This window comes from Bombina bombina, chromosome 2 (genome assembly GCF_027579735.1).
Source record: "Bombina bombina isolate aBomBom1 chromosome 2, aBomBom1.pri, whole genome shotgun sequence".
In the NCBI taxonomy this organism is placed as follows: Eukaryota; Metazoa; Chordata; class Amphibia; order Anura; family Bombinatoridae; genus Bombina; species Bombina bombina.
Window position 1 is genome coordinate 41,923,464 of NC_069500.1, and position 27,843 is coordinate 41,951,306.

At 39.1% G+C, this 27,843-nt stretch overlaps 1 protein-coding gene across 2 annotated transcripts in view; it reads right to left on the reverse strand.

The window, feature by feature from the left end:
- The window catches only part of TPGS2 (tubulin polyglutamylase complex subunit 2), a 167,224-nt gene that overhangs the window by 81,661 nt on the left and 57,720 nt on the right, over positions 1 to 27,843 (reverse strand). For both annotated transcript variants that reach the window (XM_053701050.1, XM_053701049.1), the window contains exons 2-3: positions 26,426 to 26,546; positions 20,781 to 20,860 (exon numbers count right to left, since the gene is read on the reverse strand). In XM_053701050.1, coding sequence (XP_053557025.1) covers positions 20,781 to 20,860; positions 26,426 to 26,498 — 153 coding nt within the window. In that variant the 5' untranslated portion in view covers positions 26,499 to 26,546. The remainder of the gene's footprint in view (positions 1 to 20,780; positions 20,861 to 26,425; positions 26,547 to 27,843) is intronic.

Consider the following 27,843-nt stretch of genomic DNA (forward strand, 5'->3'; position numbering starts at 1 on the left):
GGCATTTAGCAGCCTTCTAATTACCAAAAAGCAATGCCAAAGACATATATGTCTGCCATTTCTGAACAATGGGGATCCAAGAGAAGCAATTACAACCATTTGTGCCATAATTGCACAAGCTGTTTAAATAATTTCAGTGACAAAGCTCAAGTTAAAGAAAAGTTAAATAATTTCAGTGAGAAACCTAAAGTTAGTGAAAAACATTAATATTTTTTATTTGATTGCATTTGGCAGTGAAATGGTGGCATGAAATATAGCAAAATGGGCCTAGATCAATACTTTGGGTTGTCTACTGCACTAAAGCTAAAATTAACCTTACAAGCTCCCTTATTAACCCCTTCACTGCTGGGCATAATAAAAGTGTTGTGCGCAGCGGCATTTAGCAGCCTTCTAATTACCAAAAAGTAATGGCAAAGCCATATATGTCTGCTATTTCTGAACAAAAGGGATCCCAGAGAAGCATTTACAACCATTTGTGCCATAATTGCACAAGCTGTTTAAATAATTTCAGTGACAAAGCTCAAGTTAAAGAAAAAGTTAACATATTTTCTTTTATTTGATTGCATTTGGCGGTGAAATGGTGGCATGAAATATACCAAAATGGGCCTAGATCAATACTTTGGGTTGTCTACTAATAAAAAATATATATATGTGAAGGGATATTCAGGGATTCCTGACAGATGTCAGTGTTCCAATGTAACTATCGCTAATTATAAAAAAAAAAAAAAAAAAATGGTTTGGAAATAGCAAAGTACTACTTGTATTTATTGCCCTATAACTTGCAAAAAAGCAAAGAACATGTAAACATTGGGTATTTCTAAACGCAGGACAAAATTTACAAACTATTGTGGGTCAAAGTTAGAAAAAGTGTTTTTTTTTTTATTTTTTTCATCATATTTTATCATTTTTTTATAGTAAGTTATAAGATATGATGAAAATAATGGTATCTTTAAAAAGTCCATTTAATGGTGAGAAAAACAGTATATAATATGTGTGGGTACATAAAATGAGTAAGAGGAAAATTACAGCTAAACACAAACACAGCAGAAATGTAAAAATAGCCCTGGTCTTTTTTTTCTCTTGGTATCTTTATTTAAAAAAGCAGGAATATAAGCTTAGGAGCTGCCCCATTTTTGGTTTAGCACTCTGGGTGGCACTTGCTGATTGGTGGCTGACATTTTCAGTATAGTTGGGGATACAACATGCAAAAGTAGCTATTTAAAATGACAAAATAAAAAGGAAAGGAAAAAAACAGTATAGTTTCTGTAATCTTAACAAACTAAACCTAAAAACCTTTAACCCAAAAAGGTAACATTACAACAGTAAAAAAAAATCAAGTAGTGCTCGTTAAAGCCAAAATACAGATTGCAGTTTATTAAACATACAGGGATAGAGAGTGGAGAGCTAAATTAACAAATTTGCCTGTTTGCAGGAGCGCAATAATTTATCTGCCATTACAAGTGGCTGGTTATTGCTACTACGAGCTCACAGTAGAAATTAGCGCTTAAAAAAAATTAACCAGAGATCACATCTCTGGTTAAATTTATAAATGCTCCCCAAAATACAGTGAAGTGTGGTTTATAAAAAAAAAAAAAAATGCACTAGGCAACTAGGCAGTAATGTGGGGATAAAGTTGGCACCACCTTTATATTGCGGTCTAAAGCAAATTATATATATATATATATATATATATACACACACACACATATACAGTATATATATATATATATATATATATATATATATATATATATATATATACATATACACATATATACATATACACACACACACATATATATACAGTGTGTGTATATATATATATATATATATATATATATATATATATATATATATATATATATATATATACACACACACACATACACATACACACATACACGCATATGCGATATATATATATACAGGGAGTGCAGAATTATTAGGCAAATGAGTATTTTGACCACATCATCCTCTTTATGCATGTTGTCTTACTCCAAGCTGTATAGGCTCGAAAGCCTACTACCAATTAAGCATATTAGGTGATGTGCATCTCTGTAATTAGAAGGGGTGTGGTCTAATGACATCAACACCCTATATCAGGTGTGCATAATTATTAGGCAACTTCCTTTCCTTTGACAAAATGGGTCAAAAGAAGGACTTGACATGCTCAGAAAAGTCAAAAATAGTGAGATATCTTGCAGAGGGATGCAGCACTCTTAAAATTGCAAAGCTTCTGAAGCGTGATCATCGAACAATCAAGCGTTTCATTCAAAATAGTCAACAGGGTCGCAAGAAGCGTGTGGAAAAACCAAGGCGCAAAATAACTGCCCATGAACTGAGAAAAGTCAAGCGTGCAGCTGCCAATATGCCACTTGCCACCAGTTTGGCCATATTTCAGAGCTGCAACATCACTGGAGTGCCCAAAAGCACAAGGTGTGCAATACTCAGAGACATGGCCAAGGTAAGAAAGGCTGAAAGACGACCACCACTGAACAAGACACAAGCTGAAACGTCAAGACTGGGCCAAGAAATATCTCAAGACTGATTTTTCTAAGGTTTTATGGACTGATGAAATGAGAGTGAGTCTTGATGGGCCAGATGGATGGGCCCGTGGCTGGATTGGTAAAGGGCAGAGAGCTCCAGTCCAACTCAGACGCCAGCAAGGTGGAGGTGCAGTACTGGTTTGGGCTGGTATCAAAGATGAGCTTGTGGGGCCTTTTCGGGTTGAGGATGGAGTCAAGCTCAACTGCCAGTTTCTGGAAGACACCTTCTTCAAGCAGTGGTACAGGAAGAAGTCTGCATCCTTCAAGAAAAACATGATTTTCATGCAGGACAATGCTCCATCACACGCGTCCAAGTACTCCATAGCGTGGCTGGCAAGAAAGGGTATAAAAGAAGAAAATCTAATGACATGGCCTCCTTGTTCACCTGATCTGAACCCCATTGAGAACCTGTGGTCCATCATCAAATGTGAGATTTACAAGGAGGGAAAACAGTACACCTCTCAGAACAGTGTCTGGGAGGCTGTGGTTGCTGCTGCACGCAATGTTGATGGTGAACAGATCAAAACACTGACAGAATCCATGGATGGCAGGCTTTTGAGTGTCCTTGCAAAGAAAGGTGGCTATATTGGTCACTGATTTGTTTTTGTTTTGTTTTTGAATGTCAGAAATGTATATTTGTGAATGTTGAGATGTTATATTGGTTTCACTGGTAAAAATAAATAATTGAAATGGGTATATATTTGTTTTTTGTTAAGTTGCCTAATAATTATGCACAGTAATAGTCACCTGCACACACAGATATCCCCCTAAAATAGCTAAAACTAAAAACAAACTAAAAACTACTTCCAAAAATATTCAGCTTTGATATTAATGAGTTTTTTGGGTTCATTGAGAACATGGTTGTTGTTCAATAATAAAATTAATCCTCAAAAATACAACTTGCCTAATAATTCTGCACTCCCTGTATATATATATATATATATATATATATATATATACACATATACACACACATACATTACTACATTATACCCAAAAGAAAAGGAGAACCAGCTGTGAGTCTGTTAAAACAGTAGTCTTTATTCTTCACTTTAAAAACAGCAGAGGCAGCGAAACAAGCTGGCGGTAGATCAGGTCAATATACACACACACACACATATACACACAGTTAAAAAAGAAAGCGCACTAGTGGATATTAAAAGTCTACACACCCCTGTTAAAATGTCAGGTTTCTGTGATGTAAAAAAATGAGACAAAGATAAATAATTTCAGAACTTTTTCCACCTTTAATGTGACCTATAAACTGTACAACTCAATTGAAAAACAAACTGAAATATTTTAGGTAAAGGGAAATAAAAATAAATAAAATAAAATAATATGGTTGCATAAGTGTGAACACCCTTTTATAACTGGGGATGTAGCTGTGTTCAGAATTAAGCAATCACATTCAAAATCATGTTAAATAGGAGTCAGTACACACCTGTCATCATTTAAAGTGCCTCTGAATAACCCCAAATAAAGTTCAGCTGTTCTAGTAGGTCTTTCCTGACATTTTGTTAGTCGCATCCTATAGCAAAAGCCATGGTCCGCAGAGAGCTTCTAAAGCATCAGAGGGATCTCATTGTTAAAAGGTATCAGTCAGGAGAAGGGTACAAAAGAATTTCCAAGGCATTAGATATACCATGGAACACAGTGAAGACAGTCATCATCAAGTGAAGAAAGTATGGTGCAACAGTGACATTACCAAGAACTGGACGTTTCTCCAAAATTGATGAAAAGACGAGAAGAAAACTGGTCTGGGAGGCTGCCAAGAGGCCTACAGCAACATTAAAGGAGCTGCAGGAATATCTGGCAAGTACTGGCTGTGTGGTGCATGTGACAACAATCTCACGTATTCTTCATATATCTGGGCTATGGGGTAGAGTGGCAAGACGGAAGCCTTTTCTTACAAAAAACAAAATCCAAGCCCGGCTAAATTTTGCAAAAACACATCTGAAGTTTCCCAAAAGCATGTTGAAAAAGATGTTCTGGTCTGATGAAACCAAAGTTGAGCTTTTGGCCATAATTCCAAAAGATATGTTTGGCGCAAAAACAACACTGCACATCACCAAAAGAACACCATACCCACAGTGAAGCATGGTGGTGTCAGCATCATGCTTTGGGGCTGTTTTTCTTCAGCTGGAACTGGGTCCTTAGTCAGGGTAGAGGGAATAATGAAGAGTTCCAAATACCAGACAATATTGGCACAAAACCTTCAGGCTTCTGCTAGAAAGCTGAACATGAAGAGGAACTTCATCTTTATGCATGACAACGCCCCAAAGCATACATCCAAATCAACAAAGGAATGGCTTCACTAGAAGAAGATTAGAGTTTTGGGATGGCCCAGCCAGAGCCCAGACCTGAATCCAATTCAAAATCTGTGGGGTGATCTGAAGAGGGCTGTTCAAAGGAGATGTCCTCGCATTCTGACAGATTTAGACCGTTTTTGCAAAGAAGAGTGGGCAAATCTTCCCAAGTCAAGATGTGCCATGCTGAAAAACTCATACCCAAAAAGACTGAGTGCTGTAATAAAATCAAAAGGTGCTTCACTAAAGTTTTAGTTTAAGGGTGTTCACACTTATGCAACCATATTATTTAATTTTTTTATTTTTATTTCCCTTTACCTAAAAGATTTTAGTTTGTTTTTCAATTGAGTTGTACAGTTTATAGGTCACATTAAAGGTGGAAAAAGTTCTGAGATTATTTATCTTTGTCTAATTTTTTTACATAACAGAAACCTGACATTTTAACAGGGGTGTGTAGACTTTATATATATATATATATATATATATTTTATAAAGTAGATCCGCACTCACTGGACTTTGAAAAAACATAATTTATGCTTACCTGATAAATTCCTTTCTTCTGTAGTGTGATCAGTCCACGGGTCATCATTACTTCTGGGATATTACTCCTCCCCAACAGGAAGTGCAAGAGGATTCACCCAGCAGAGCTGCATATAGCTCCTCCCCTCTACGTCACTCCCAGTCATTCGACCAAGGACCAACGAGAAAGGAGGAGCCAAGGGTGAAGTGGTGACTGGAGTATAAATTAAAAAATATTTACCTGCCTTAAAAACAGGGCGGGCCGTGGACTAATCACACTACAGAAGAAAGGAATTTATCAGGTAAGCATAAATTATGTTTTCTTCTGTTAAGTGTGATCAGTCCACGGGTCATCATTACTTCTGGGATACCAATACCAAAGCAAAAGTACACGGATGACGGGAGGGATAGGCAGGCTCTTTATACAGAAGGAACCACTGCCTGAAGAACCTTTCCCCCAAAAATAGCCTCCGATGAAGCAAAAGTGTCAAATTTGTAAAATTTGGAAAAAGTATGAAGCGAAGACCAAGTTGCAGCCTTGCAAATCTGTTCAACAGAGGCCTCATTCTTGAAGGCCCAAGTGGAAGCCACAGCTCTAGTAGAATGAGCTGTAATTCTTTCAGGAGGCTGCTGTCCAGCAGTCTCATAAGCTAAACGAATTATGCTACGAAGCCAAAAAGAAAGAGAGGTAGCAGAAGCTTTTTGACCTCTCCTCTGACCAGAGTAAACGACAAACAGAGAAGACGTTTGTCGAAATTCCTTAGTTGCCTGTAAGTAAAATTTTAGAGCACGGACTACATCCAGGTTGTGCAGTAGACGTTCCTTCTTCGAAGAAGGATTTGGGCACAAAGAAGGAACAACAATCTCTTGATTGATATTCCTGTTAGTAACTACCTTAGGTAAGAACCCAGGTTTAGTACGCAGAACTACCTTATCCGAATGAAAAATCAAATAAGGAGAATCACAATGTAAGGCTGATAATTCAGAGACTCTTCGAGCCGAGGAAATAGCCATTAAAAATAGAACTTTCCAAGATAACAACTTTATATCAATGGAATGAAGGGGTTCAAACGGAACGCCCTGTAAAACATTAAGAACAAGGTTTAAACTCCATGGTGGAGCAACAGTTTTAAACACAGGCTTAATCCTGGCCAAAGCCTGACAAAAAGCCTGGACGTCAGGAACTTCTGACAGACGTTTGTGTAACAGAATGGACAGAGCTGAGATCTGTCCCTTTAATGAACTAGCAGATAAACCCTTTTCTAAACCTTCTTGTAGAAAAGACAATATCCTAGGAATCCTAACCTTACTCCAAGAGTAACCTTTGGATTCACACCAATATAGGTATTTACGCCATATCTTATGGTAAATCTTTCTGGTAACAGGTTTCCTAGCCTGTATTAAGGTATCAATAACTGACTCAGAAAACCCACGTCTTGATAAAATCAAGCGTTCAATTTCCAAGCAGTCAGCTTCAGAGAAGTTAGATTTTGATGTTTGAAAGGACCCTGGATCAGAAGGTCCTGTTTCAGAGGTAGAGACCAAGGTGGACAGGATGACATGTCCACCAGGTCTGCATACCAAGTCCTGCGTGGCCATGCAGGTGCTATTAGAATCACTGATGCTCTCTCCTGTTTGATTCTGGCAATCAATCGAGGAAGCATCGGGAAGGGTGGAAACACGTAAGCCATCCTGAAGTCCCAAGGTGCTGTCAGGGCATCTATCAGGACTGTTCCTGGATCCCTGGATCTGGACCCGTAACGAGGAAGCTTGGCGTTCTGTCGAGACGCCATGAGATCTATCTCTGGTTTGCCCCAACGTCGAAGTATTTGGGCAAAGACCTCCGGATGAAGTTCCCACTCCCCCGGATGAAAAGTCTGACGACTTAAGAAATCCGCTTCCCAGTTCTCCACTCCCGGGATGTGGATTGCTGACAGGTGGCAAGAGTGAGACTCTGCCCAGCGAATTATCTTTGATACTTCCGTCATAGCTAGGGAGCTTCTTGTCCCTCCCTGATGGTTGATGTAAGCTACGGTCGTGATGTTGTCCGACTGAAACCTGATGAACCCCCGAGTTGTCAACTGGGGCCAAGCCAGGAGTGCATTGAGAACTGCTCTCAATTCCAGAATGTTTATTGGCAGGAGACTCTCCTCCTGACTCCATTGTCCCTGAGCCTTCAGAGAATTCCAGACGGCACCCCAACCTAGAAGGCTGGCGTCTGTTGTTACAATTGTCCAGTCTGGTCTGCTGAATGGCATCCCCCTGGACAGATGTGGCCGAGAAAGCCACCATAGAAGAGAATTTCTGGTCTCTTGATCCAGATTCAGAGAAGGGGATAAGTCTGAGTAATCCCCATTCCACTGACTTAGCATGCACAGTTGCAGTGGTCTGAGGTGTAAGCGTGCAAAGGGTACTATGTCCATTGCCGTTACCATTAAGCCGATTACCTCCATGCATTGAGCCACTGACGGGTGTTGAATGGAATGAAGGGTGCGGCAAGCACTTTGAAGTCTTGTTAGCCTGTCCTCTGTCAGGTAAATCTTCATTTCTACAGAATCTATAAGAGTCCCCAGGAAGGGAACTCTTGTGAGTGGAACGAGTGAACTTTTCTTTTCGTTCACCTTCCATCCATGTGACCTTAGAAATGCCAGTACTAACTCTGTATGAAACTTGGCAGTTTGAAAGCTTGAAGCTTGTATCAGAATGTCGTCTAGGTATGGAGCTACCGAGATTCCCCGCGGTCTTAGTACCGCCAGAAGAGCACCCAGAACCTTTGTGAAGATTCTTGGAGCTGTAGCCAATCCGAATGGAAGAGCCACAAACTGGTAATGCCTGTCTAGGAAGGCAAACCTTAAGTACCGGTAATGATCTTTGTGAATCGGTATGTGAAGGTAAGCATCTTTTAAATCTACAGTGGTCATGTACTGACCCTCTTGGATCATAGGTAAAATTGTCCGAATAGTCTCCATCTTGAACGATGGAACTCTTAGGAATTTGTTTAGGATCTTTAAGTCCAGGATTGGTCTGAAAGTTCCCTCTTTTTTGGGAACCACAAACAGATTTGAGTAAAACCCCTGTCCCTGTTCCGACCGTGGAACTGGATGGATTACTCCCATTAACAAGAGTTCTTGTACGCAGCGTAGAAACGCCTCTTTCTTTGTCTGGATTGTTGACAACCTTGACAGATGAAATCTCTCTCTTGGAGGAGAGTATTTGAAATCCAGAAGGTATCCCTGAGATATTATCTCTAGTGCCCAGGGATCCTGGACATCTCTTGCCCAAGCCTGGGCGAAGAGAGAAAGTCTGCCCCCCACTAGATCCGATCCCGGATCGGGGGCCCTCAATTCATGCTGTTTTAGGGGCAGCAGCCGGTTTCCTGGCCTGCTTGCCCTTGTTCCAGGACTGGTTAGGTTTCCAGCCTTGTCTGTAGCGAGCAACAGCTCCTTCCTGTTTTGGTGCAGAGGAAGTTGATGCTGCTCCTGCTTTGAAATTACGAAAGGAACGAAAATTAGACTGTCTAGCCTTAACTTTAGCTTTGTCCTGAGGCAGGGCATGGCCTTTACCTCCTGTAATGTCAGCGATAATCTCTTTCAACCCGGGCCCGAATAAGGTCTGCCCTTTGAAAGGTATATTAAGCAATTTAGACTTAGAAGTAACATCAGCTGACCAGGATTTTAGCCACAGCGCCCTGCGTGCCTGAATGGCGAATCCTGAATTCTTCGCCGTAAGTTTAGTTAAATGTACTACGGCCTCCGAAATGAATGAATTAGCTAGTTTAAGGACTCTAAGCCTGTCCGTAATGTCATCCAGAGTAGCTGAACTAATGTTCTCTTCCAGAGACTCAATCCAGAATGCCGCTGCAGCCGTGATCGGCGCAATGCATGCAAGGGGTTGCAATATAAAACCTTGTTGAACAAACATTTTCTTAAGGTAACCCTCTAATTTTTTATCCATTGGATCTGAAAAAGCACAGCTATCCTCCACCGGGATAGTGGTACGCTTAGCTAAAGTAGAAACTGCTCCCTCCACCTTAGGAACCGTTTGCCATAAGTCCCGTGTGGTGGCGTCTATTGGAAACATTTTTCTAAATATCGGAGGGGGTGAGAACGGCACACCGGGTCTATCCCACTCCTTAGTAACAATTTCAGTAAGTCTCTTAGGTATAGGAAAAACCTCAGTACTCGCCGGTACCGCAAAATATTTATCCAACCTACACATTTTCTCTGGTATTGCAACTGTGTTACAATCATTCAGAGCCGCTAACACCTCCCCTAGTAATACACGGAGGTTTTCCAGCTTAAATTTAAAATTTGAAATATCTGAATCCAGTCTGTTTGGATCAGAACCGTCACCCACAGAATGAAGTTCTCCGTCCTCATGTTCTGCCACCTGTGACGCAGTGTCTGACATGGCCCTAATATTATCAGCGCACTCTGTTCTCACCCCAGAGTGATCACGCTTACCTCTTAGTTCTGGTAATTTAGCCAAAACTTCAGTCATAACAGTAGCCATATCTTGTAATGTGATTTGTAATGGCCGCCCAGATGTACTCGGCGCTACAATTTCACGCACCTCCCGAGCGGGAGATGCAGGTACTGACACGTGAGGCGAGTTAGTCGGCATAACTCTCCCCTCGTTGTTTGGTGAAATTTGTTCAATTTGTACAGATTGACTTTTATTTAAAGTAGCATCAATACAGTTAGTACATAAATTTCTATTGGGCTCCACTTTGGCATTGCAACAAATGACACAGGTATCTTCCTCTGAATCAGACATGTTTAACACACTAGCAAATAAACTTGCAACTTGGAATACAATTCAATTAGAATATTATTAAAAACGTACTGTGCCTTTAAGAAGCACAGAAGATCTATGACAGTTGAAAATTAATAAATTGAAACAGTTATAGCCTCAATCCTTGTAAACAACACAACTTTAGCAAAGGTTTAATCCCATTAGCAAAGATAACTAATTTCTGAAAGCAGGAAAAAAATTACAGAATAAACGTTTTTTATCTCAGTTAACTATAATTCTCACAGCTCTGCTGAGAGAAATTACCTCCCTCAAAATAAGTTTTGAAGACCCCTGAGTTCTGTAGAGATGAACCGGATCATGCAGGAAATACAATGAGCTGCTGACTGAAATTTCTGATGCGTAGCAAAAGCGCCAAAAAAACGGCCCCTCCCCCTCACACACAGCAGTGAGAGAGAACAGAAACTGTCAGAAAAAAGATTAAGCAACTGCCAAGTGGAAAAATAGTGCCCAAACATTTATTCACTCAGTACCTCAGCAAATGAAAACGATTTTACATTCCAGCAAAAACGTTAAACATAATTTCTAGTTATTAAACAGCTTTATGTACTTCTTACAGTGTAATTCTAGTGAAGTACCATTCCCCAGAATACTGAAGTGTAAAGTATACATACATGACATTATATCGGTATGGCAGGATTTTCTCATCAATTCCATTGTCAGAAAATAAAAGCTGCTACATACCTCTATGCAGATTCATCTGCCCGCTGTCCCCTGATCTGAAGTTTACCTCTCCTCAGATGGCCGAGAAACAGCAATATGATCTTAACTACTCCGGCTAAAATCATAGCAAAACTCTGGTAGATTCTTCTTCAAACTCTGCCAGAGAGGTAATAACACACTCCGGTGCTATTTTAAAATAACAAACTCTTGATTGAAGATATAAAACTAAGTATAATCACCATAGTCCTCTCACACATCCTATCTAGTCGTTGGGTGCAAGAGAATGACTGGGAGTGACGTAGAGGGGAGGAGCTATATGCAGCTCTGCTGGGTGAATCCTCTTGCACTTCCTGTTGGGGAGGAGTAATATCCCAGAAGTAATGATGACCCGTGGACTGATCACACTTAACAGAAGAAAACAAAAAGTGGTTTATTGTTGTAACGTTTCGGAGATCAAACCGTCCCCTTTATCAGACCAAACAAGAGTGAAAGAAAATGTGCACTTATATAGGGCATGACCCCTCCCCCCGGAAGTGACATCATAAACAACACATGTTATAATCACCATAATAACATAAACAGTGTACATTGTATATATATATATATATATATATATATATATATATATATATATATATATATATATATATATGTGTGGGGGTGTATGTAAAAATAAATGTGTATATATATATATATATATATATATATATATATATATATATATGTGTGTGGAGGAAGGGATATATATATATATATATATATATATATATAAAAATGGGCGTGTATGTAAATATAGTGTGTGTGTCTTCATCTTTAGCTATTTTTAAGCATAATAGGACAGTGTTTATGGACCTTTTATGTCGGCTTATGATGTTATGTTTTATTACTAGTTATTTCGTTTTTAGTTCCTATATAACAGCTTACAATTGGGCTTTGGAACTTTGCTCTTTAATGTAACATTCTATTGCCACTAATAATACAGTAATTAGCTGTCAAGTTTATAGGTTTAACCATAATAATAATCAGCCTGGTATAAACAAACATAATCATTTTTTGATCTGTCATCTAATATAAGTGCATATTTCTTAAAATTAACAATAGGCTGTATAATTTATGCAAGTACCCATAGGGTAATCTTTCTCACAACGTGTTTTTGATTTTACCCAATCAGGGTGATCCTGGTGCTTTTTTTAAGTGGCTCAGGTGCATTGTCCTTTAGTTATGATTACGGCCTGAGGCCGAAACATGTTAGCGGACTATTCGTTGTGATGTACCTGTGCTGACCTCTGGAGTGTTTTTTTTTTTTTTTTTTTTTTTTTTTTTTTCATATTTTTTATTGAGGTTCTTTTCGATACAAACAATTAATAGTTGCCATAACATACATACAAAAGAAAACAAATTGTTACAGGGTAGGCAACGAAAACAAGTAAAGGAAACATACAGTATGCATTACATGTTCAGTACAGGCAATAATTGCTGAGCAAACTATAAACCCACCAGATGATTTAAATGGCCGCTCTTGGACCACATAGTTATAAGTAGCATAGTATAAGGTAGGTAAGCCTTAATGTGGAGGGGCCACTCATGGACCCCAAATGAAGGACCTCTTTTTTTTGTACTTTTTGATACTATATATCTGATGTATATTTTAACAAGGTAGGGTGACACTAAAATAAGCTAGCAATAAATTGGTGGGAATAGAGATGATGTCAACATGAAACTTAACTGCTAGTCAGGAGATCTCTAACATAATATAAAGGGAAAGGAGAACCAGGATAATAGAGTAATGCCTTGAAAGACTAAATTATCTAAAGAAGTTACTCAAGCATCAATTGAAACTAGCTGTACTTTGCTGTTAAAGAGCCTAAAATATGGTATATTTATCCCCTCCCTAAGGCATAGGTTAAATTATACTGATTTACTAGGTAATACAGGTGGGAAACTAGTTACAGTTTACTCATCCAATAGAGTACATTGTGAAGTCAAGTCCTGAACCCCTATCACGATCCGGCAAGGCCCAGGTATACAAAGTTTAATTATGCTCCAGGCCCTCCCATAAAATTACAAAGAATAAAAAAAATAATAATGTACCTCCTAGCATACCATAAAGAGCACATTTACTATATATCTCTTAACAGTGCTATTGGAGTAGGTCCAGCCTGCCCCATAAACAGAGTGCAATTCACATAGCATACTGGGTTTGGAGCTAAGCATATTCTAAAGAAAGTAAAGAGATGTGGTCTGCGTGCATGATAGTGGCAGCACACAGTTAGAGATGAGGATAAAGACATGACTTGCTTGTACTAAGCTCCTAGTACTATTTATTTATTATATGTGTTATGTCCTGAAATTGTATATGGAGATGAAGTGATACACTAAGTTTTACAGAGCCTAATAGATGAATGCACTTTACACTACCTGGGAGCTCATCACAATAACATGAGCCAAATTGTAAATTAACCAAGTGCAATCATTTGAGGAACCACTCTCCTGAGCTTAAGTACTCTACCTGGTCAGAGCCCGGTACAAACATGAAGCATTGATAGCTGGTACAGTAAAAGCAAAGTAACAAAGAGCTCTGTATTATAGTTGAGAGGTAATAAATGCTCAGTCCAGGCACAGACATATTTTCAAAAGTCCCTTACATACATCATAAGCTCAAATTCTTACATGTAAACAAGCATCAGTTTGTTTATTAGTGGCATAATGTTACTTAAGGTGAGCTTAATTGGACATACTATAAGAATGAATAGATGCAGTGATCACGCGTAGTAGTAATTATAATTGACTGGGGATTCTATGCAGGGAGTCAGAGTCATGGATGATTTGTGCTAAGCTCTTGGGATTATTCATGGGATTCGCTTTATATACTAGGTCCTGAGATGGGTTGTGAAAAAAAAGTGTTATAATAAACTGTACAGAACTTGATATGCGTGAGTAGTGTATTCTAAAAAGGAGCTCATCGCTATGAAATGGACCAGAACTTTATCTAAATAAGTGCAATCAATTAAACAAACACCTTCTTTATAAACATACCAAAAGATCAGAGGTCAAATACCAAAGTGGAGAAGAAATATAAAAGTACAATAAAAATAAAATAACTGTAATCTTTGTCTTATACTTTAGGTAGATTAGTTGCTTATTCTAAACACATGTACATTCTCAAAGGTGAACAGGCATCCATTCTTGTTCAATTAGCAAATGTCATAACTCAATAACTGCTCAGTTCCAACTCATAACCAGCTCTAAGATTCTCTAATAGATGTTATGGGCTTGGATCCTTGTTTGTGGACCATCTTCAAATCGTATACAGATGGTATTATGTCCCATCTTAAGGTACTATCTAGGCTTAAAATTATCACTGTCCCAAAGCAAAAAGGAATAGCAGTCCGTACCTGCAGCGAATAGATAAGTTCTGTATCACAGCTGCAGGGTTTGCTTAGAGAGCCGTAGCTGCAAGTGCGAGCGTCTTAGAAGGCTAAGGAACCAAACATGCGTGAAGCAATGACAAAAAGGAGGTGTGTTCTCAGGATCCAATCGGAAGAGCGAATTTGCTGACAGGCTGTACACACAAGAGCTGGAACCGCGACCAGCGAGTGTAGAAAGCAAAAGACAGTATAAGTTTATGTCCTCGTAAAAAGGCAACCGTAAATGAGGAGAGACTCTGTTAGAGCCTGCTGTAATCAGTGAGTGGGTTGTTGATCGTGAGTGCGGTTTGATCAGTCAAATGAGAACCGTTATCACGCAGACAATTACTGCTCAAAGTCCCTTTTCTTGTAAGTTATCTTCCAAAATAAGCAGCAGACAAGTCTTTGGAATAAAGTTGAAGATAGTAGTTAAGAGGGATTAGACTTTTTTTAGGGTTTTGTAGACTCCTAGCCAAAAGATATAAACAACCATGTCACAGGTTGCACCAATATACAGCATTTGTGATCTCTTACACCAATCGATAGGTCATATTGATGTGAAAGCCAGGAGCCGTATAACCTCCCGTTCACCCAGAAGGCCATCCTCCTGGGTCCCAGGCAGCAAAAAAAGGAACCTGTAGCTGTGTCCAAATCAGCATGGGACAAACTGAGCAACACATAAGCCTGTATGATTTAATTACAGCCGTGGAGGGGAAAGTTACAGGTATAGCCAGATTTAAGTAGCCTATATACTGCGCTGAGGACCTATGATATATGCGCCTTTTTCCTGCTCGGCTCAGCGGTCCAACCGCTCGAAGTCCTGTCGCTGCCGTAGTGTGATCAGAGGGTAATGCAGTAGAGCGGTTCATTGCAATCTCTGGGTCATGTTGATCCTGTAGTCTTTCCTCGCTAAACTCCCCAGTACTTGTTGACATGCTAAGGGCAGTGTGCTGACGCCGGGGCCCCAAAGCGCCACCACCTCCACCCCTCACAACTAGAGGTTCAGCTTGGGTAAGTTCACAAGGAGGACAGTTGTCGTTGCTCCCAAACGTTATGCGGAGCTTGTCCTCTAAGGCGGCATGGTGGGCAACAAGCAGTTTGCACAGGTCCTCCCAAAAGCATAGAGGGATCTCCATATTGAAAGTTATTAGCTCCTGCTGGGTAGAAATAAAGAAAACTCTATTCGTTCCAGTGTAGTCTGTGTCTAATTATCATGAGTTTTTGCAGTATCGTGCGGGATAAACTGCATCCTAACGACAGAGGCAAACAAGTGCCCTGCCGGGGGGTGAGTGAGATGTTAGGCCGCAACCTCTGAATCGTTCCGGTAAGCAGGGTATTGATTCTAGCCCCAAGATGAGATAATAATATGATGGAGCTGGCTTAGCTGCACATTCTCAATACAAAAAATATATGTGCTGAGATGATGAAAAGAGGGATTACATGCAGGTTTGGGCTAGAAGTTGCAGGAGCTAAAAAGTTTGCGACCTGTCATGGCCGCTGCCCGGAAGTTCCCCCACCTCTGGAGTGTTTTAACCTTGTTCTAATAAAGACTGTGTTTTTACTACTACAAACCGCTGTCTGCAATATCTCTTCTTTGCTGCCTATATATATATATATATATATATATATATATATATATATATATATATATATATATATATATATATATATATATATATATATATACACACACACACACACACATTATATTTACTTATACACATATAAATATATACATACATTATATATATCCAAGAAAAGATTGCACTCAGAGGAGAGTCAAAGAGAACAACAACTTGCAATTTGCCACCTTAAATACCTTTTCTCATTATTGGATGCACCTGTCTATGAAGTTCAAGGCTTAATGGGCTCACCAAACCAATAGTGTGTTACAATTTATCAGTGCTAGGTAGTTACAGGTATTCAAATCAACAAAATGACAAGGGTGCCCAAATTTATTCACCTGTCTAATTTCGTTTTGATGCATATTGCACATTTTCTGTTAATCCAATAAACCTCATTTCACTACTGAAATACACACATTATATTCATACACACAATATGCAAAATTTCAACAAAGCCTAAAAAAGAAGAATGAAGTGAATTGTAAAGTCTGCTTTTACTTTATTTTGGCGGCATTTACGGTGCATTATTTTTGCTGGAGCCTTCAGAGTTGGGATATTTAAGTGACAGAGAGTTATGGTGCTTTAGAAAATAAATAATAATAATGCACTAGTCAATAATGAATGTACTTAAGCACACACAGGTTCTGTCAGTTAAATGAATCTTTATTATCTACTATAAATACTGACCAAGCTCTTGCTCCAATACCAAGAGTGGGAGAATAGTGACACCCAGTGGTGAATTTGTAACACTGCTTTATTCTTTACAAAGTCTATTGCTAACAGAACACTGGGATTGTAACAGAAAATTCTACATTATAGGTAATTAAAAACTTGTGTCACTATTTCTAGCCGTCCCTCTTTATAGCCGTCCCTCTTTATAGCCGTCCCTCTTTATAGATGTCCCTATTTATAGCTGTCCCTATTTATAGCGGTCCCTATTTATAGCGGTCCCTATTTATAGCGGTCCCTATTTATAGCGGTCCCTATTTATAGCGGTCCCTATTTGGCCTCAGCAGAGAAGGAAAAAGGGACATGAAACCCAAATGTTTTCTTTCATGATTCAGACAGAGAATACAATTTTAAACACTTTTCCATTATATTTCTATTATCTAATTTTCTTCATTCTCTTTGTATCCTTTGTTGAAGAAGCAGCAATGCACTACTGGGAGCTAGTTAAAGGGACACTAAACCCAAAATATTTATTTCATGATTCAGGTAGAGAATACAATTTTAAACAACATTTCAATTTACTTCTATTATGTAATTTGCTTCATTCTTTAGATATTATTTGTTGAAGAAATAGCAATGCACATGGGTGAGCCAATCACACGAGGCATCTATGTGCAGCCACCAATCAGCAGCTACTGAGCCTATCTAGATATGCTTTTTCGCAAAGGATATCAAGAAAATAAAGCAAATTAGATAATAGAAGTAAATTAGAAAGTTGTTTAAAATGACGTGCTCTTTCTAAATCATGACAGAAAAAAATTGAGTTTCATGTCCCTTTAAGACATTTGGTGAGCCAATAATACGAGGCATATATGTGCAGCCAATCAAAGGATACCAAGAGAACAAAATAAATTAAATAGTAAAGTTGTTTAAAATCACATGCTCTATCTGAATCAGGTTTCATATCATTTAAAGGGACATAAATCCCAAACAAATGATCTCATGATTTAGATAGAGCATGTGATTTTAAACAACTTTACTATGTACTTCTATTATCAAAATTTTCTTTGTTTTCTTGTTATCCTTTGTTGAAAAGCAGGGAGACAAGTTCACGTGTCTGCAGTACTATAGGGCAACAGTTTGGCAATAGTGTTATACATTAGCAGGAGCACTAGATTGCGGCACTATTTCCTGTCATGTAGTGCTTCAGGCACGTGCACGCTACCTACCTAGGTATCTCTTTAACAAAGAATACCAAGAAAATGAACCAAATTTGATTATAAAAGTAAATTGGAAACTTTTTACATTCCCACCCTTAACGACAGAGGACGAGCTTTGCACATCCTCAGCGGTTTTAAGCGCTGGAAGCGATCGTGATATCAGGGTATTGCAGCGATGCCTTGATGTTGAGGCGTCGTGGATCGTTGGTGGCATGGGAGGGATAGGAGGGAGGCGGATGGGTGGCCCATCGCTGGAGGGGGGCGGGAGGAGGTCTGGGAGCGGGCATGAGAAGTACAGAGCAGGCGTGAGGGGGCAGGAGCTGGTGGGACCGCTAAACTATGGCAAACGTTTAGCAAGTGGGAAGGAGGGAGAGGGGGATACGTGTTAGGAAAGGGATCTGGAAGGGGAGTGGGGTATGGAGGGGGGGCAGCTAAACTACAGAAATTTTTTTTTAAATTTATTTTTACCTAGCGCTGCGGAATGTGTTGGCGCTCTACAAATAACCGATAATAATAATAATAATACTACTGGCAGACAGCTGCCAGTACCAAAGATGGCGGCAAATAGGTAGAGGGGGGAGGGTTATAGAGCTGTTTGGGAGGATCGTACACTGCAGAATATATATATATATAAATTATATTAAAAAAAGCCTTTTATTTTAGTACTGGCAGACTTTCTGCCAGTAATTAAGATGGGGTGATAATTGTGGAGTGGCGAAGGGAAGAGAGCTGTTTAAGAGGGATTAGGGAGGGATCAGGGGGTGGGATGTGTCAGGTGAGTGGCTGATCTCTACACTGAAGCTAAAATTGACCCTACAAGCTACCTAATTAACCCCTTCACTGCTGGGCATAATACAAGTGTGGTGCGCAGCGGCATTTAGCGGCCTTCTAATTACCAAAAAGCAACGCCAAAGCCATATATGTCTGCTATGTCTGAACAAAGGGGATACTAGAGAAGCTTTTACAACCATTTGTGCCATAATTGCACAAGCTGAAGTTAGTGAAAAAGTGAACAATTTTTTTTATTTGATCGCAATTGGCAGTGAAATGGTGGCATGAAATATACCAAAATGGGCCTAGACCAATACTTAGGGTTTTCTACTATAATATATATATATATATATATATATATATATATACACACACACACACACACACACATGTTAAGGGTTATTCAGGGATTCCTGACAGATATCAGTGTTACAATGTAACTATCGCTAATTTTGAAGAAAAAAAAAATGGTTTGGAAATAGCAAAGTGCTACTTGTATTTATTGTCCTATAACTTGCAAAAAAAGCAAATAACATGTACTCAGGACAAAATTTAGAAACTATTTAGCATGGGTATTTTTCTGGTAGTTGTTTATGTGTAACAGATTTTGGGTGTCAAAGTTAGAATTTTTTTTTCTTCATATAATTGTTTTAATAGTAAAATATATGATATGAAAATAATGGTATCTTTAGAAAGTCCATTTAATGGCAAGAAAAACGTTATATAATATGTGTGGGTACAGTAAATGAGTAAGAGGAAAATTACAGCTAAACACAAACACCGCAAAAATGTAAAAACAGCCCTGGTCCTTAATGGTAAGAAAATTGAAAAATGGTCTGGTCACTAAGGGGTTAAAGGGATACTGAACCAATTTATTTTCTTTCATGATTCAGACAGAGCATGTCATTTTAAGCAACTTACTAATTTACTGCTATTATCAATTTTTGGTAAGTTTATTTGAAAAAGCAGTAATATAAGCCAACAAGAAGGCCCATTTTTGGTTCAGTACCCTGGATAGCGCTTGCTGATTGGTGGCTATATTTAGGCACCAATCAGCAAGCGCTAACCAGGTTCAGAACCAAAGATGGGCTGGCTCGTAAGCTTTACATTGCTGCTTTTTGAAATAAAGATAGCAAGTGGATTAGAATGTTGCTTAAAATTGTATGCTCTATATGAATCATGAAAAAAATAAAATAATTCTCAGGCTAAACTTTGCTTTGAATATGTGCCTAGGGTCATAGGGACGCCCCCCTGACCTGAACCCATAATTGAAATCTCGCAATCGTGTGCACGATCACAGGATTTCAATTTGTTTACATCGGATAGTTGTTCCGATGTGGACAAATGAACCATGTCATAAAGGGTTAAACAACTTTCTAATTTACATCTACTATCAAATTTGCTTTGAGCATTCAAAGTAGGCTCGGGAGCACTGCTGCCAGCTAGCTACCGATTGGTGGGTACACGTATGTGCCTCTTTGCATTGGCACAGTAGAGGTGGTCAGCTAGCTCTCAGTAGTGCATTGCTGCTCCTTCATCAAATGATTCCAAGAGAACAAAGCAAATTAGACAACTGAAGTAAAATGGAAAGTCTAATAAAACTGGCATATTATTTTTTACACTTTAGAGTATCTTTAAATGATTTAACCCTTTCATGACCGGGTTAAAAAGTCTACATCGGAACAGAAAAAATGTAATCCTCTGTCTGAATGACAAATACATTTTTTGGCTTTCATATCCCTTTAAGCTATTTGTGATCACTGTAAAGGACAGCAGAAATACTCACAAAGCTGCATAAGGCAGTATGGGAAGCCGTTCATTTAGCACAAACATAAGCAAAGCTCTTCTGAACCTTTCAACCCTTGTGCTGGGATCAGCCATCATAGATTCTCTCACCCCTGCCGGCATGCTTGTCCCTAAGTTCATATCATTTGCTCCCCATCTGTACGACAATGAGACTGATGACTTTCTCTGACATTCTGCAGGCTGTGCAGCTGCCCATATACAAAAAGTGTCACACAGTGGGACTGTGCAAGTTGAAAGGGCTTTTAGTTGTCCACAGCAGGGCTGAAAAAATAAAAACTTCCTGTCCAGATCCACTCCCCTGTACTGTGATGTAGGCTTTCAAATGAAAGTCACATGAAAAATCTGAAACCACTTAAGTGGACAAAGAAAAAAAAAAAAGCAAAAAGAAAATGCTCTGATGTAATATAACAGAGTTTAACCCCTGCGATATACAAACCTGCTCCCACGAAACGATCATGTGGCGCTCGGCTGGTGGTTTTTCCTCAAATTTAACTTCAGTGACTCCAGGAGAAGATTCTAAAAAAGACATAATGTAGTTAGCAAGCTGCATACGTACTTGACACATATATATATATATATATATATATCATTCTTATATAAGCATGAAGAATTCTTAACTACACAGCAATAGATACAATTCAATGCAAACACAATAAATATGTTAAGCATTCTAAACATTATATATATATATATATATATATATATATATATATATATATATATATATATATATATATATATATATATATATACACACACACACATACACATACACACACAGTATATGTAACATTTTGCAGGCTTGAAAAATCTAATCACTGATATTATTTCCTTTGCTGTGGCCAATTAGGGACCTACAAATGGCTTCATGGTCATGGGTCTAATTTGAGGTCTTATGTCTGACAGAGGCTTCAGGGTCATGGATCTAATCTGTGGTCTTATGTGGCATTATGTCTGACAGAGGCTTCAGGGTAATGGATTTAATTTAAGGTTTTATGTCTGACAGAGAATTTAGGGTCATGGATTTAATTTGAGGTTTTATGATTGACAGAGGCTTCAGGGTCATGGATTTAATTTGAGGTTTTATGTCTGAGAAAGGATTTAGGATCTTGGGTCTAATTTGAGGTTTTATGTTTGACAGAGGCTTCAGGGTCATGGATCTAATCTGAGGTCTTATTTAATCATGTGTCTGACAGAGGATTCAGAATCATGGGTCTAATCTGAGGTCTTATGTGTTACAGAGGCTTCTCAGGGTCATGGATCTAATTTGAGGTCTTATGTGGTCATATGTCTGACAGCAGCTTCAGGGTCATGGTTCTAATTTCAGGTCGAATGTGGCCATATGTCTGACAGAGGTTTCAGGGTAATGGATCTAATTTGAGGTCTTATCTGGTCATATGTCTGACAGTGGCTTCAGGGTCATGGATCTAATTTGAGGTCTAATGTGGCCATATGTCTGACAGAGGTTTCAGGGTAATGGATCTAATTTGAGTTCTTATCTGGTCATATGTCTGACAGTGGCTTCAGGCTCATGGATCCAATTTGAGGTCTAATGTGGCCATATGTCTGACAGACGCTTCAGGGTAATGGATCTAACTTGAGGTCTAATGTGGCCATATATCTTACAGAGGCTTCAGGGTCATATGTCTAATCTGAGGTTTTATGAGACCATTTGTCTGACAGAGGCTTTAGGGTGATGGTTCTAATTTGAGGTTTTATGTGGTCATATGTCTGACAGAGGCTTCAGAGTCATGGGTCTAATCTGATGTTTTATGTGACCATATGTCTGACAGAGGCTTTAGGGTGATGGGTCTAAGTTGAGGTTTTATGTGACCATATGTCTGACAGAGGCTTCAGGGTTATGGGTCTAATCTGAGGTTTTATGTGGTCATATGTCCGACAGAGGCTTTAGGGTTATGGGACTAATCTGATGTTTTATGTGGCCATATGTCTGACAGAGGCTTCAGGGTTATGGGACTAATCTGATGTTTTATGTGGCCATATGTCTGACAGAGGCTTCAGGGTTATGGGTCTAATCTGAGGTTTTATGTGACCATATGTCTGACAGAGGCTTTAGGGTGATGGTTCTAATGTGAGGTTTTATGTGGTCATATGTCTGACAGAGGCTTCAGAGTCATGGGTCTAATCTGATGTTTTATGTGACCATATGTCTGACAGAGGCTTTAGGGTGATGGGTCTAACTTGAGGTTTTATGTGACCATATGTCTGACAGAGGCTTCAGGGTTATGGGTCTAATCTGAGGTTTTATGTGGTCATATGTCTGACAGAGGCTTCAGGGTTATGGATCTAATGTGGAATGTATAATGTAATGTGGGCTACAGACAATTCCACCAATAGTGACCGAAACTTCATACAAACAGTTTGGCCACTTCTAAAAGTTAACACCATTTCTGCAAACAAATTTACAATTTCTACACATTAATGTTTTTTTACAGCAAATGTTCATACCCACAAATTAACTGTATTTGAGTTTTGTGTGACATTCAGAATTTCGTTTGCATGATCTTACCCATAATCCATTTCTGCAGTGGAAACACTGAGCACTGAGGTCATTTGGGGTAAAACAACTCCCCTGACACCCTAATACACAAATAAAATGCGCTAATGCAGTAATGTGACTGGAACTAAAGCTAAACAATGTTTTATTAATAATAACTCTTTATTTATGCATGATCTTACAATGTGATCCTACAACACGCCATCTGCACTGGGATAAGTAAGGTGTCTAACAGATGTCAGAAGTTTGCTATCATATATCAGGTGCAGTCTTTATTTCATCTGTGAGGTTTGACTGAGTTTAGACCATGTATATAGAATTCACCTGTATTTGTTATGGATGAGCTTGCGCATGAATTATTTAGCGGCAAAGGCCATGCGTTGTGCTAGTGGAACTGCATATTTTGTTTTAACAGAACAGTCACTACTCTTGTTAAGTATTATAAAAAGGACATGAAAGTCAAAATGTGATGCCTCACATAGATCATTGAAGAGTTTAATTACTTCCATGATCAAATTTCTCTTGGTATCCTTTGTTGATTAGCATACCGTAATAGGCTCAGGAGCAGCAACGCACTACTAGAAGCTTTCTGTCGATTGCTTGCTGCACATACTGTATATGCCTCTTGTCATTAGCTCACTAAATGTGTACAACTAGCTCCCAGTAGTGCATTGCTGCTCTGGGGCTGATGTTAACCCATTTGCAAGGGTTAAACACATTTATATGCAATCAAAAATGCACTACTAAAATAGTTTAAATCATTAAAGCAGTTCCTATTTGCCCTTTTATGTCTAGTTAAATTCAACATCCATCTATAATGCGTATAAAAGAGATGTATGTACGCATGATATCTAGGGTTCCTCATTTTATTTGTTTATTTATGTTTGTTTGCATGCAGAAGGCTACATACAGGGTCTAAGGATGAATAGCAGCCTGTCCCATAATAGTAAGAATGAAAATATATATTTTTCCGTTCAGGATCATCCATTTTTTTAAAGCAGATAACAGCTATATATTAGAATAAACAGGGAATACGTGAGAGCACTACAATAGCTTAAGATATAAATAGATTTATTAAAAAACAATTCACTTCAAATAAAAGTTAATGTAAAATTGGGTCGTCCCCCTTCAGATTTTTAGAGTAAAAGAACCTATATTAGGCTGTAAAAAATATAGCAAGCAGCGTGTTTCAAATCTGCAACAAAAGTAACAACAGTCCCAACCAATATTGGTGTTTAAATATCAAGCTTCTTTAAAGCGTACCACCTTATATTACAGTGCAAGTGACAGCTGCGATTACCCAGGAGCGGTGCTTCCCCGTGACGTCAGATGCCATCGGTCATGTGGGGTAAGACCGCAGTAGGAGTAAAACTCCCAAACAGCAAGAGGACTGCTGCGCTTATCTAAGGTAATTCATCGATTACGATTATACGGATAACATACCCTCCTCACTATATCAATAGTGGATGGAAGTTTGGACACTAGCACTGTAATATAGGTCGCAGAGCCCACATGGTACGCTTCATAAAAGCTTGATATTTAAACACCAATATTAATTGGGACTGTTGTTACTTTTGTTGCAGATTTGAAACACGCTGCTTTCTATATTTTTTACAGCCTAATATAGGTTATTTTGCTCAAAATAAAAGTTATTGCTTCTCAACCTCCTACCCTTCTAGATTGTAAGTTCCCACGGGAATAGGGTCCTCAATCCCTCCTGTATGTGTTTGTAAATTGTGTCCTGTATCTTACAAGTCTTGTATTGTTTTATTTAAATGAATTGTATCCATGGACAGTGAAGCGGAATATGTTGGGGCTTCATAAATAAAGTATAATAATAATAATAATAATAATAATAATTATTATTGTAAAATAGGGACGTCTCCCTTCAGATTTTTAAAGTGACTTGTTTTAATAAATCTATTATTTATATCTTAAGCTATTGTAGTGCTCTCACTTTTATTCTAGTATTTACATCATAGAAGGATTGTTTTTTTAGTGAGGAGTTTGACATACTTCTACCTAGTGCACTACTATACTTCTTTAAATCTAAACTGTGATATATATTTATTCTATATATATATATATATATATATATATATATATATATATATATATATATATATATATATATATATATATATATATATATATATATATATATATATATATATATATATACACATACACACACACACACATATACATACACACACACACACTTACTTACTATATGAAGCCAGATCGCCAATACAGACAGTGACACTGTCTGTATCGGGTACGGTGGTGCCAAGGGAGGGAAGGAAGGTGGAAAGTCAAAATCGCTGCAGAGGGAGGGTTTCTCCAATGCTACAGAAATATTTTTGAAAGGGAGAGGGAGGGATGGGAGCCTACACTACCAAAAAGGGGATATCAAAGGGGCAGAGGGGCCCTACAGTTATAATGCATACTGGTATATTGCAAGTAATAAATATGGAGGTGCAGTGGTGGGAAGAGAGAAGAAAACTACTTTGTAGGGTGAGGGGAGTGGGAGAGTGAGGGGGGATCCCTACACTATGGAAAATAAATACATTTAAAAAACATAACTGCATACTGGCAGACTGACTGCCAGTGCCTAAGATGGTGGAAGATGACGGTGACCAGTGGTAGAGTGGAGAGAAGAGAGCTCTTTGGGAGGGATCAGGAAGGTGGGAGGGTAATCACTGCACTACAATACATTTATCCATAACCGCCGATTAAGCCCTTCACAGTCGGGAATTTCAGAGGTGTGGTGCGCAACTGCAATTAGCAACCTTTTAATAATCAAAAAACAATGGCAAAGCCATGTATGTCTGCCATTTCTAAGCAAAGGGAATCCTAGAGAAGCTTTTATAACCATTTGTCTTAAGGCTGCACAAGTGGTATGTAAATCATTTCAGTGAGAAACTCAAAGTTTGTGAAAAAGTTGTAACCCTTTTTGTTTTTTTTTAATATAATCATATTTTCTGGCCGAATAGTGGCATCAAATATACCAAAATAGGCCTAGCGCAATACCTTGGGTAAAAAAATAAAAATAAATTTATATATATAAATAGTTTTCATAAGCAAATAAAAAAGGCTCTATTTCTGTTTAAACTGAGTGAAAATCTTTGTAACTTGAAAATAATTAGCTTGGTAAAAAGGTTTTCCCTTGTTGTGTCTAAAAAAGGATGTTTCTAAACAATTTTTTTTTTTGATATAACAGATTTTTCTTTATTAGACGGTCATGTGATATTTTCTTGTCAGCTTTTTGTAGATATTCTGCATCCCTCTCAAGTGAATTAACATACAGGTAATACGTCCCTTTAAATCAGCCTTACAGCTGTCCAAGTCAGCCAAACCTGCATTAACATGACTTGTTTAAAAACATATATCTAAAGTTTTAAAAAATTGTGCTTAAAATATTTAATGCAAAACAGGTTTTCAGCATGACTGATTTCAGAGCTTTCATAAACGTGACAAAAAAACTGGATGGCCTCCATATCACTTTACATGACTATATTCCAGCATGCCAGGTTTAAGTCCCAGAAAACACAAAATCTCACCTAAAATTTTGCTGATGCCAAGAGTCATTTTCTCTGTATAAGATGGCGTGCTTATATTAGTCTTGTCATCCATTCTTATGGAATCACAGATCAAGCAAAGCACAACATAAGCATTCGGACTCTGTCAAAAAAAGATAGATGCTCATTAACATATGATCTGCATCCATCGCGGTGACAAAGAAAAAAAGACTCAGGGAGACTCAGTTTTACACAGAAGCACAATGTGGACCTCAGAGATATAGTGAGAGGGGCCCAATAAGAAAGGAAGAGACAGGGTACAAACAATGTGTTCAGTATGCAGCAGTAACACAATAAGGAATAAAGGGTCCAATAATAGGTAATAGACAGAACAAAAAAAATAACACAAAAAAGAAGCAAATACTCAGTAGCAAAAAGAAGAAGTTATAAAAATACGATGGATAAAATAAAGCTTTAAAAAGGTTGATAGAAAAGCTCCTAGTGTAAAATAGATGAGCACACACCCAGCACTCGCAGCCCTACAGTAACCACACACCCAGCACTCGCAGCCCTACAGTAACCACACACCCAGCACTCGCAGCCCTACAGTACCCACACACCCAGCACTCGCAGCCCTACAGTACCCACACACCCAGCACTCGCAGCCCTACAGTACCCACACACCCAGCACTCGCAGCCCTACAGTAACCACACACCCAGCACTCGCAGCCCTACAGTAACCACACACCCAGCACTCGCAGCCCTACAGTAACCACACACCCAGCACTCGCAGCCCTACAGTAACCACACACCCAGCACTCGCAGCCCTACAGTAACCACACACCCAGCACTCGCAGCCCTACAGTACCCACACACCCAGCACTCGCAGCCCTACAGTACCCACACACCCAGCACTCGCAGCCCTACAGTACCCACACACCCAGCACTCGCAGCCCTACAGTAACCACACACCCAGCACTCGCAGCCCTACAGTAACCACACACCCAGCACTCGCAGCCCTACAGTAACCACACACCCAGCACTCGCAGCCCTACAGTACCCACACACCCAGCACTCGCAGCCCTACAGTACCCACACACCCAGCACTCGCAGCCCTACAGTACCCACACACCCAGCACTCGCAGCCCTACAGTACCCACACACCCAGCACTCGCAGCCCTACAGTACCCACACACCCAGCACTCGCAGCTCTACAGTACCCACACACCCAGCACTCGCAGCCCTACAGTACCCACACACCCAGCACTCTCAGCCCTACAGTAACCACACACCCAGCACTCGCAGCCCTACAGTACCCACACACCCAGCACTCGCAGCCCTACAGTACCCACACACCCAGCACTCGCAGCCCTACAGTAACCACACACCCAGCACTCGCAGCCCTACAGTAACCACACACCCAGCACTCGCAGCCCTACAGTAACCACACACCCAGCACT